Genomic DNA, 12,440 nt, shown 5'->3' on the forward strand with positions numbered 1-12,440 from the left:
GCGAGAGAAGCCTCACAAATTAATTGAGGAAGCGAAGCGACCGTAAAAAGAGAAAGAGACTGACTACGACGAGTGACAACACAGCCCTTCGATCTAAATTCAATTATTGTATTTCCTTTGGCGTCTCCCTTGCCCGTACGCGGTACGTACGGTATTATATCGGCGTTCGTACGCTCGAAAAACTCACAGCATGCGATTCCCAAAAGTCCCGTCTATCTAATAATCCGAATGGGCAAAAATGATTTAAAGACTTTTATTATTCGTTCGATCGTGCGGGATGCGCCCGATTTATAAGTAAAAATGAACGATTCAACGTTCTCGAGAACAAATTCTATCCGAAGGAAAAACTTTGGCCAGGAATATGTCCCTATTAGAAACTCGCAATCTCAAGTTGAGTGCCTTTCTATGTCCTGTCTATGTCGAGCGAAGAGAGCTCTCGTCTGGTCAGATCCCACGGGAAGAAATTCGTCGAAATTCTCTCCCGGCAACGGAACAAGGATAGGATGATATCACCGAACGATCCATCAAAATCGGCCCTGCGCGCAATTTCTCGTTCTCTGTGCCGTAGGCCGACAAGATGGCTGCGTGCGTCGTCCTAACAACGACGACGACGACGACGACGACGACGACGACGACAAGGAGGCAGGCGAATCAAGCTCTATTCACAAAGAAATCACAAGTCCACGACCGAATTACGTTCCATTCAATTGAAAACGAGTCTCCTTCTCTCCTTTAATTCTCTCCTTTTCCATCTCTTTTTTGCCGTCGTAGGACTTTGCGGGCTATTAATTACAATGAACTCTCTCTCCCTCTCTCTCTCTCTCTCTCTCTCTCTCTCTCTCTCTCTCTCTCTCTCTCTCTCTCTCTCTCTCTCCATTTTCATTCCTCTCAAAAATGCTTCTACTTGTCCAGCGTCCTTCCCGCTCTATCACGTCTCTCTCTCTCTCTCTCTCTTCCATCCGAGGGTAAATATTTGGAGTCGAGAATAAATAAATCGTTCCTTTGACGAAGCATCGAACGGGTAGCACGGCGAAAAAGTCGATGACGAATCGCGACTACGCGACGCGACGGCGCTTCGAAAATAAATGCGTCGAAAGAGGAGAGAGGGAGGGGGAGAAGGATTGCCCCAATGAATGAATGAAGACGTTGATCGGGAAATTTATTACTATGAACGTTCCTCTACGAACGAAATAATCAATTTAACACGACTACTAATCGCGACGTCCCTGTATCGAACGTTCGACGAAAAAAATGAAATAAAAAACGAAATACGTACCAAATTGCGAAATAGACGGCCGCAGAATAGAGAGAAAAAGAGAGAGAGAGAGAGAGAGAGAGAGAGGATCCTTTCGGTCGTGCATTCGCGCACGAATCATACTCTCCTCCGCATATATCGTTTATTAAGCGAAATTCGATTTCTCTCACCCTTCGACCATTTCCTCTCGTCTCTCTTTCGTTGGATGAATACACGGCCCATACAGGATGCAATGACGCGATTAATGGCCGATAAGCTTCGAAAAATAAAGCCGGGAAATTATCGAGACCGAAATGAACGAAATGAATATGAAATCTTGACATATTTTTTGTTAGTCCTTATCACGACTACGAGGAGATGAAAAGGTAAAAGGGAAGGAACGACGAGGAAAACTCTAATCTAAGAAAATGGAGGAATTTCCAATTGAATCGACTCGGAAGTAGCACGACGACGAGTATCGCCATCCGATCGAGGTCTCAGTTTGTAACTTTGTCTCGTTCCGAGATACTCTCGCTCGCGATCTCATAAGCGCGATCGAATGGACCCAGACATCTTCCTCCTCGATCTCTACTTACGCTCTACTTTTCTCCTTCTTCCTTTTCTTTTCCTTTCTTTTTTCCATCGCGACAACGTCGAGAACGGGAAGAGGGAAGAAGCTAAGAAATAAAAAGAGATAAAGGAAGGGGGCCTATTCTATACGGAATAAAATAGATAATCTCTTTATCCTCATCGATAAGGAAACGTTCAAAGTATAGCGTGCCTCCTATTTACCACCAATGGCTCTCTCTCCCTCTATCTCTCGGTTTACAACATCGAAACTTTTAATAGCCTTCGATCGTTTGGCGGGCATTCCATGAAAAAGCCGTTAGCCGAGGACTCGACGATTATTAGAAACTTTTTCCTCGTTTCATTTCCGACGACGAGCAAGGTGACAGAGGTTAACAAGGAGGATGACGATTTCCCTCAGACTCATTAACGACGTCCCTTCGCGATCGCTGACTTTACGCTAGGTCCGCTCAATGAAAACTAGAGGTTCGAAATGAAGTGGGCAAAAGCGAGAGACGTAGAGAGATGAAAGAGATCGATGAACGGGAAAGCAGAAAGTCTGTTTGGTCTGTTGCAATACAAAGAGAGAGAGAGAGAGAGGGACGAACGCGAGCAACCCTCTTTACTACGATTCGTACGTACAACGCATTACGGTTAACAGAGCGCGCGCACGCGCGAGAGAGAGAGAAAACGCGAGAGTGAGAGTTCATGAGGCGCATCCCATATACTCCCTGGATTTTCGATAATTACGAGATTCGATGCGCCGTACTAATTTATTAATCGAACCGATGACCCTCGATCGAGAGTGTAAGCTACGTTTTCTACCTGCTGGTGTGATGTTGGCCACGTTCATACGTGAGAGTGAGAGAGAGAGAGAGAGAGAGAGAGAGAGCTAGAGGAACTCGTATGTTTCACGTTCTCTTTTAGAACGCACCAGGGGTGAGAGAAGGAAGGTTACAATTTTCGATCGATTCCCGCGCGAAAACCCCTGTTTTATGCAAATCTCGCTGCGCACCGCACTCTGGTAATAAATTATTCGCTCGACCGGCTCCGTTTATGGTACACAGCTTCTCTCTCTCTCTCTCTCATATATCGTTAGAGGTACACTCCCGACTATTATTTGTCGCTGCTACCGCCGTAATACGGCCAAATATTTGCTGGCAATAGCCCGTAGCGAAGGATAAATATTTATAGAGACCGTCGACGATCCTCGATCGTTTCGTTTGTTCCAGGATCCTTTGGATGGAAAAAGAAGGAACAGAGAGAGAGAGAGAGAGAGAGAGAGAGAATTGCAGATAAAATGAAAAAGAAAAAAAAGTAGAGTTGAAAAAATACAACACAAAAAAGTAGATAACATTAGAAATTATTACTAAAACGATTAAGAACGTCGATTAAGATCTTATCGTCCCCAAGAGGATATTCTCAGATTGGAAAGTAGTAAGTACAAGCGTCTTCTCCGTGGAAAAAAATTGCAAAATGCTCGTGAAAATTAGTCATCGATATCACATCCAGAATTCTAGAAATCCATTATTCATCGATTACGCGCGTTAAAGGGAACGCAAACTTGACATCGTTCTTGGTCATCGTGCTCTTTTCTTCTTTCTCTATCTCCCCCTTCCTTGCTCGATTATCTATATCTCATCGATGCTTTATCGATTATCTCGTCGCTCTCGTTATCGGTCGCGCGTAAAATTACTACGAAAAAGGAGAGAGAGAGAGAGAGAGAATCATACGCGAGGTCGTTAACGCGCGTGTCTAGATTTACGATAAAATTATGAAGCACTGGCAGAGAACTAGACTAGATTTATACTGGTTTCGTCTAAGTATACAAGTTTGAAAAAAAAATTCAAGCGGAGGAGCTTGGCTTCAATTTTAATAAGCCGACGCAAAAGTCCCGTAGGTAGGTACAAGTATGTATCCTGTAGGAGCAACGCGAGAGTTCCTTTCTACCGTGGGTACCTCGTGCGCTGCTTGAATACCACTTAGGACCAGATATTTCAACAAATTGGAGAGAGAAAGATGAAACGAGCTCGTTTCAAAGCGTTTACTTCTATGGAGAGGGACTCGTACCAAAGATTTACTTTTCCTTATGCCCTTTTTTTGTCGAAACGACCCTTTGAATGCACTATCGGCAATAATAGAGAAGGAAAGGGAGGTGGTCGACAATTTTTAATAAAAGGGAAAAAAGGAAAGAAAAATAATAATAAAAAGAAAATAATGATTACAATAATCGGCCTAAATAACACGTCGTTTATCGCGCGGCATTCGCTTCTCGACGAAAGCAATTAAGCGATCGTTCCTCGCTTAAAAAAGATGACAATAAAGCTCTCGCAGTAGATGAGACAATTGCGAAAGCGCCACCGACGATTCCTCCTCCTCTCTCTTTCTCCTTATCCTCTCGAAGATGAAAAAGGGAAAACGATGAAATCCTTCAAAAGGATGAAAAGAAAAATTAAAATTAAGAGCATCTTATCGCTTTCAAGAAGAAACCTTTGCTAAACTAGCTCTATTATCGTAAAGGGTGAGTAATATAGAACTTGGAGGGTGGGGGGAGACCACACTCGACTCTTTGACACCGAAGATTCTGATTTATTCTCACGTTCGTATCGGTCGACGCGAAACTAACGGAAAGGAGCTTAGAACCATGGGGAGTCACGGCTGACCTCGCGTCGTAACAACGACGAACTTTCTCTCCCCCCGTCGACTCAAAGGAGAGAAGACTTCCTCCAACGGGCTCCGAAAACGAACAAAAAAAAAAAAAAAAAAGAAAACTCGAGGGGCGAGAGAGGGCGGTTTTATGGGTTCTCCTTTCTTACGTTTCTTCGACGGTTAACGAGCCTTCGAAATAAATTTCCACGGCGTCGTAGAAAATGACGAGTTCCTGAGAACTTTCGATACGATCGATCGAGAAAGAGAGTAACTTTCAATGGTCCCGCGGATGAGATGCGGAGAAAAAAAAAAGTTCGAGTTTCTTTTATCTCGCGTGATAATTGCAAAATGCAACAAAGTCGGTTGTTCCCGATTCTGTACTTAGGACAAATTACGTCGTGAACGTTTCGTGCTCGACGACTTACGATTTAGTTTAGACACCCGATATAGAACGAGGCCTTTCCTTCCTACCTACCTACCTACCTACCTACCTACCTACCTACGAAAGGCACGCACTATCTCGAAGGGGAAGCAGCACTCGGTGGTCCGTTGAAAAGTTGAAGAAGGGGCCCTTTGTCCGTACAGGTGCACACGGCAGGTTGCTGGCAGAAGCCCAAAACAGGTTTCCACAAAAATCCGCGCAAGGGACAAGGCATTGAAATTCGACGGATCCGTCCTTTCTCTATTTCTTCCTCGTGGAGGGAATGCGTTTTGAATTGGAAAACACAGCGAGGAGAGCTCTAGGCAGCGAATTCTATCATCAAAGAGAAGAGAAATACGTCGCTAACTTCTCTTACCTCGAGCAATTTAAAACGAACGTTTCGTAGGATCTTTCCAAGACCATTTTGAAGCTATTTCGAACCTCGATATACATATTCGCTCCGTCTCTTTGCGATCGAGTTCCGTGCTTGGGAAAATAAAAGGAGACGCGGCGAGCGAGGGAGAGAGAGAGAGAGATAACACAGGAAGGAAATACATGCCAAGAGGGTTTTAATTACCTAGAATGTCTCATTTATCCCGTGAGATAAGAGGTCTACCGTTTCTCTCGCCTTTCCCGAAGATATCTCACCTTTTCTTTTTTTTTTTTCTTTTTCCTTTTTCCTTTTTTTTAACCGGGATGATTTCGAACAGCTATCCTCTTTTTTCTACCGGTTTAATAGCAATAACTGGCGAGGAAGAAACAAACGGTGCTGGGGAATATTTTAATTAAATTCTATTTCCACAATGTCTCAAGCTTCTTTTTTTTTTCCCCATCTCGCCGAGGACAGCGTTGTAAAATACGAGGCGAGGAAAAAACGAAAAAGAATCGTCGTATAATGTCTAGGAGCGATTCGGGCATCGTTATTTGTCTCTTTTAAACTAGGACGCGTTTAAAGGATTCGTCAAAAACGAATATTCGACGAGAGAGCAACGTCGGAAGCGCATGGAAGTGAAAAGAGTCCTATTGTTATAAACGGGGAAGAAGAAAAAAGAAAAAAATTACGTGCGTAAATGAAGAATCTGAAATCGGTTGAGTTCTAAATCCTCAAATTTCGTATTAACCACGACGTCGTCGACGACGATGACGAGTCCACTCCTATATTTTCCTCCTCGAGAGAGCGATCCATGCGTTCTCCCTTTCTCTCATTAAATAACAACGTCTGTTATTTTAGTAAGTCACCGTCCGACGTGCCTTCGACGAACGCACGGGTGGGCAGTGGATTTAATTCGCGTCAAGTATTTAACTGTTTGATCCTACGGGTTGCTCGATGACGTCACATTTCGGCTCGTCAAGAGATACAGAGGGCGGGAAGAGAGATGGAGAGAGGAAGAGATAGAGACCAGAGGAAATGCGTGCATCTAGTCGTAGTACGTCTTCTTTCTACGTCCTTTCATTTCTCCCCCTTCTCCTTTTTCTTTTTCATTTTCTTTTCTTTTCTTTTCTTTTCTTTTCTTTTCTTTTCTTTTCTTTTCTTTTCTTGCCTGCTGGTATCTCTAATATCCCTCCTCTCCAAACGCATGCTTCCTCTCTCAAACGATAAACCCTTGGTATGGCTCGCTACGATTCAAATCAATCTCCCTTTCCTATTACGTCCATTAACGTCGATATCGGTGATAAAAGAAAACGTTTAATCGATTAATTATCCAAACAAAACGTTCCCAATTATCTTCTTTCCTTTTTGCATATATAATCGATTCAATCTTTTTATTAAAAACGTAAAACGTTTTTATCTCGTACAACAACTCGTTCGACGGTCTAGAGTCGATTAAAGTTATTTTGAGTCGTTCAAAGGATATATCGTTGAAAGGTCCAACGATAGTGTTGTAAAAGAAAAGAAAAAAAAAAGAAAAAAAAAGAAAAGAAAAGAAAGAAAATCAAAAAGACTACAAATTCCCTTATAATGACTCGAAATGGTAGTTAGGGAGGCGGGCGGGCGGGCGGGGATCGTGAATTTAAGAATTAACAGAAAAAAAGCGAAGCTTCAGGATTTTGGTCTTTCTAAAGGTGGTCTTAAATTCGAGATCGAGAAAAAAGATGGCTGTCTCGTTCTCTCTCGTCTAACACGGAGAGCGATGTGCGTGACGATCGAAATAAAAGGTCTCGTGAGAACGAAAGAGGATATCATTGTCTCGAAAGTATAAAGAAATATCTTTCACGCTTCGAGAACACGCTCTTCTCTACGCATATTTCGCCATCGTAATCTTTGTCGTAGAAATTGAAAGAAAAAGATCGTTTAATGTAACTTAATGATTTTACTACCATAGTAGTACTCGTTTTCCATTGATTCCGATTTATCTCGTCGTTTTATCGATAAGATAATATATATATATATATATATATATATATATATATATATATATGTACGCACGCATATATCGCTATCTTTTCACGTTAATGTTCCAACGAATTATCGCGTTCCCGTCTTTTCTTATTACATCGAGTGGAAAAAGCGTGCACAACGAGACATGCCATTTTCTTTCGGAAAATTCCAACATAATGGAATAAATTCCCTATAGAGGTGTACTCGAAACGCGGAATTGTTCGAATAGGAAGTTTCTTGCGACGACGACGACGACGACGACGACGACGACGACGACGACGACGACGACTACCGGAGGAAGGCACTTCGCGTCGAACGTACATAGATACACCGTAGGTATGTAAAATATTGTCGTCGAGCGAAGAAAGAACGGAATGTGGAGAATCCGTAATCCATAGGCGCGCGCGGGTCACGGTACGACAATACCGTGTGTTAAAAGAGAGAAGTAGAAGATTGACGACCTCCTCGCTCGCTTCTTCTTCATACACACGCGCATGCTTATTACAACGCAACAAGAGAAAGAGAAGAAAAAGCGCGCGCGCGTGTGTGCGTGCTTGTCAGGGAATGAAGCTTCTTTATCATCCATACGATACGCTTTTCACCTTTCCATCGTTTATTGTACGCTGAAAAAGAGAGATAGATAGAGAGAAAGTGTATGAAAAGAAGAGGAAAGGTGTTCCTTCCTCGGCTTTGTAGCAATGCCCGCGCGCACCAACAAGGCGATCTTTGCTTTCGCCTCGAATAAAAGGAGCGCCTTTTTCACGCCACTATTTCTACATTTCCTCTTATAACGCTTTCCTTAGAAGGAGGAGGAGGAGGAGGAGGAGGAGAGAGCTCGAACGATATCGGTAAGAGCTCGAACAATTCGATATGGAATGATATATGATCGTTGTACTTCCTCTCGATCGGTAAGACGAAATATTTCATTTTCGCGAACGGACTGTAGGGTGTCGCAAACCACTTTTTTCGTCGCATCGAAATCGCTCGAAAGTGAAACCTGATATCGAAGGAACGTTAATACATATATATATATATATGCGCGCGCGTATCGTATACAAGCGCTATCCTTCGGCTATCTACCTTCTCTCTCTTTCTCTCTCGGCACGCTCCTTTAAAACGTAAATTAAAATCTACGAGAGGCTACGAGCAGTAACGCGCTCGTACGCTTGGAAACCAAAGGGACAAGAAGAGAAAAAGAAGAAAAGCAGGACGAGCTCTCGGAGGCTAGCCGTTTGAAACCGGACCAAGAGAAGCGAGAGAAAGATAGAAAGAACGAAAGAGCAAAGGACGAAAGGGAAAGAGAGTTTAACGCACGGCCTCGCAGAAAAGACGGGGGGATAGTAAAGGAACGAAACGAATCGCGTTCGAGAAATGAGAGAAAGAGTCCCCCCCGCCATCTCTCTTCGACGTCTTTCGACGATTAGCACCGGTCGTAGAAAAAGAAGCAATTTTTCTATCTACGTGACGATTTTTTAAGAAACGAGTCGTTACCGAAAGAGTTTCCTCCTTTCTCCGAAGGTATATAAAAAAGATGAGAGAAAAAAAAAAGAAGAAAAAAAGAAAGAAAGAAAGAAAGAAATGCTCGTCGATTTCTCTCTCTTTTCCGTTCGAGAGGTGTCGTAATCCGAAGCGCCGCCTCTAACAGGTGCGTGGCAAGGCCCAACGAGCCCTTTAGAAAAGAAATTCTCTGTGCGCGCGTAAATACGTACGTAGGTACGTGGAAAGAGAGACGAGGGTCAACGTACGTCCTTTCTTAATGCGTACTAGGTTTTACGTTGCCGTCTAATTAGCCTCGAACGACACAAGTTCACGCTTATTAAAGAAGACGATGAATCACCGCTAAGAAGGTTGAGAACGTGGTACCGCGAGACGAAGTCATGGCAAAGAGACGATTCTAAAAGGTAGCGATCGCTCGAACCAGGCGGCGATCTTCTCCTTTCTCTTTCTCTCTCTCTCTCTCTCTCTCTCTCTCTCTCTCTCTCACTCTCACTCTCTCTCTCTCTCTCTCTTTCTCTCTTCGCCTTCTGTCGCTAACTTACGAGGAAAAACGTGGTTGAAATCACGGCGCCAACAGCGTATGAATCCGCGATCGCCAACGAATTCCAACCAATGTAACCGCCATCTACCAATGGCGGAATAGAGAGAGAGAGAGAGAGAGAAGAAAAAAGACGCAAGTGTTTTTCGCCGCCTATGCGAGATCGAGCGTCGTCTTTTTCGAGACGAGACTTTTGCTAATATATCTCGATGATGAAGTTGGTGGTGGGGGAAAAAAAAAAAAAAAAAAAAAAAAAAAAAAAAGAAAAAAAAAAGAAGAAAAACAGAAAAGAGAAATGAAAAAAAGAAATAAAATTTATCCTTTTCTTTATGCGCTTACCTATAAGATAAAATAACGCAAAGAGCCATACTGGTGGAGCCGGATGCCCGTGATCTGCCATCGTGGATTAACCGATCGCCTTTTCTTTCCTTTTCGTCTCTCCACTCTGATTCCACTCTTTTTCTTCTTCTTGACTGTCGTCGACGGTAAAATATATTCTTCTTCTACTATAGTGGAATCTCACCGTTCTCCGATCTCTCTCGCACTATCGTTTTTTCACCACACGCGAACTCTCTATTATCTTGGTCAACGAGCGACGGTTAATAATCACGAATGTAAAATAAAAAAAATTCGTTATATACTTTGCATTTTGTGCGCCATCACCGGCATAAGAAGAGAAAAGAGGGGAAAAAAAAATGCAAAGGTGAGAGTCCACACGGTGCGCCTCCTCTTTCTCTTTCTTTCTTACTTGATTTCCACGTCGTATCGTCACGCTGGCCGATCTCAAACTGTGACGGGGAGCGCCGCGAACGCGCTCGGCTCGGCCTTCGTTCGAAATCGTCGACCTTCGGCTGTGCTCGTATTCTCTCTCTCTCTCTCCTCTGCCTACACGTATTTCGTTGTATACGCACGCGTATACGTACACACATACGCGTGACGGTAGTAGATATATATATATATATATATATATATATATATATATATATATACGTTATAATACGCATTTTCCGTTCGTACATACCTCCTACACGCAAACGCGTTTATACACGGTGTACAGGTAACGAAATTCGCGAAAGAGAATTTCTACGCCAAATGTAGAGTTTGCTTTACTAAAAAAGAGTATAAAAGAGAAAGATAACGAACTAACTTTACTACGGCCTGTTATGCATTGTCGAACGTAAAAAAAAGTCAGTATTTAATACAGATAAATTTGAACAATGAAACGTCTTGTCCTTGGTATATTAGTATCATTTTCGACTGCGTTGTCGTTTTCAATGAATTGCTGCTATTGCTACTAGAAAGAAAGAAAAAAGAAAGAAAGAGTGATATCGATGAAGCAATCGACGATACGTAAAACGGGGATACGTTAGAAAGCGTAACGTAAACGATAGAAAAGCCGATGGCGTATCGATCGACATTATCCATCATAGACTATAAAGAAAGTGTATATATCTCGCCACAAATATTATTCGAATCAATTAAGGGTTGTATTAATGAACGATTCTGTTAGCTAATTAAACTATACGACAAAAGCAAAGAACACGTATTCGTGGAAAGGAGGCAGGCGGGCGGGCGAGTGTCGACGCGTCCTATTTGCATTTATTTCTATAGACGCGCAAACGCTACGATATTTCATTGTGTACATCGTATATATTAGTCACGTTTTACGTCAATATATTTGGTAAATTGTTTACATTTCCTAAAATTTACCTCGATTCGACATTACCTCCGTTCGATTTCACTCCCCCTTCTCTTTCTCTCCCTCTCGTTCTGGTAAATACGAGATAAAATACAATACTGTCGAGAGAAACTGATACGTAAACGATATTTAGCTATGCTGCGTGCATTATATATCGTTTAGCTTTGTAACAATGCTATGACTACTACCATATTGTTACGAACGAGCAAGCTTATGTTGTAATTCTGTGAGCGATCCATTTTGAAGAAAAAAAGGCATGAAATATCACGTAATCGAGGTTAGGTACGATTTTACGAATCGGGTTATGTCTTCTTTGATACGGCACACGTTTCCACGGATATATATATATATATATATATATATATATATATATATATATATATATATTTCTTTATCGCGACACGGCACGATCTCTATCTTTCTTTGTTGACACGCGTAAAAAATGAAAGATAAAAGATTTCGAGTCGAAGAGGTAAAAATTAAATCGTGTAGCAGGTTGCTAAGTGCGACCTATACTCGACGTCGAAGATTTTGCCCCTCTCGTTAACTGACGAGCAAGGAGAACCAGAGAGAGAGAGAGAGAGAGAGAGAGAGAGAGAGAGAGAGAGAGAGAGAGAATTACGAATGGTCGATGATTCTCGAAGATCTGGAAGATTGATGGGCTCCGTCGTAAAACTCGAACAAATATCGCCATCGCGATACGACTCTTCCATTGTAATTAGGCGCGTGATAATAGCTCGTGTGTATAATGCCGAGCATGTGATAGTACCTAGTTCAGCATTATTCGAGCCAGACGCCTAGAATCGGTGTGCTGTTTGCACGAAGATTTGCTTATGATGCTTGGAAAATTATCTCTTTCTCTCTCTCTCTCTCTCTATCCATCCATCTACTCATGTATCTTGCTCTCGATCGTAGAACACAGAACGAGTGAAAAGTAAAGACGCAGGTACTCCTCTGGAGTCGAATTATACGACTTCGTTTAAAGCTCGCGTTATATATGAGAGGAAAGATAAATCTGCAAATTTATGCGAATAATCGAGTTATCATGACAAAATACCTCGTGCAATTTGCATATTGCTTTATGATCGGCCAAACACGCGTAACGACAACCAACCGACTCTCCCCCGAACAAATCAATTAGAATTTGATCGTATGGTCGTAGTAGTAGCTATAAATTATTTTCAAGGCATATTTATGTTCGATTAACATAAATTTAATTCGACGATGGGAAAGTAAAAGAAGACAAAGAAGAGAAATTAAAAGGCATCTATGTGCGAATATCAAAAGATACGATAGCGATGCAAATTAAGAGGCGGTCCGATTACGAGGCGAGACGACAAACCTACGTTCCGACACTGAACGATACTCAAAGTCAGGGCTTCTTTCGAGTGCTTTTCTCTTATTTAGAAAAACACCCTCTCTCCTCCATTTCTCTTTTCCTTCCTTCCCTTTATC

General features: G+C 42.3%; 1 protein-coding gene across 2 annotated transcripts in view; it reads right to left on the reverse strand.

Moving 5' to 3' along the window:
- Positions 1-12,440, reverse strand: part of LOC124953802 (fasciclin-2) — a 67,893-nt gene that overhangs the window by 43,538 nt on the left and 11,915 nt on the right. Inside the window, exon 1 of one of the 2 annotated variants that reach the window (XM_047505731.1) lies at positions 9,626-10,086. The exons of the other annotated variant lie outside the window; for it this stretch is intronic. Within the exon in view, the coding sequence (XP_047361687.1) occupies positions 9,626-9,686 (61 nt within the window). The 5' untranslated portion in view covers positions 9,687-10,086. Of the gene's footprint in view, positions 1-9,625; positions 10,087-12,440 lie in introns of those variants that run through there. 2 annotated transcript variants of the gene reach the window in all.

Source organism: Vespa velutina, chromosome 13 (assembly GCF_912470025.1).
Source record: "Vespa velutina chromosome 13, iVesVel2.1, whole genome shotgun sequence".
Lineage (NCBI taxonomy): Eukaryota > Metazoa > Arthropoda > Insecta > Hymenoptera > Vespidae > Vespa > Vespa velutina.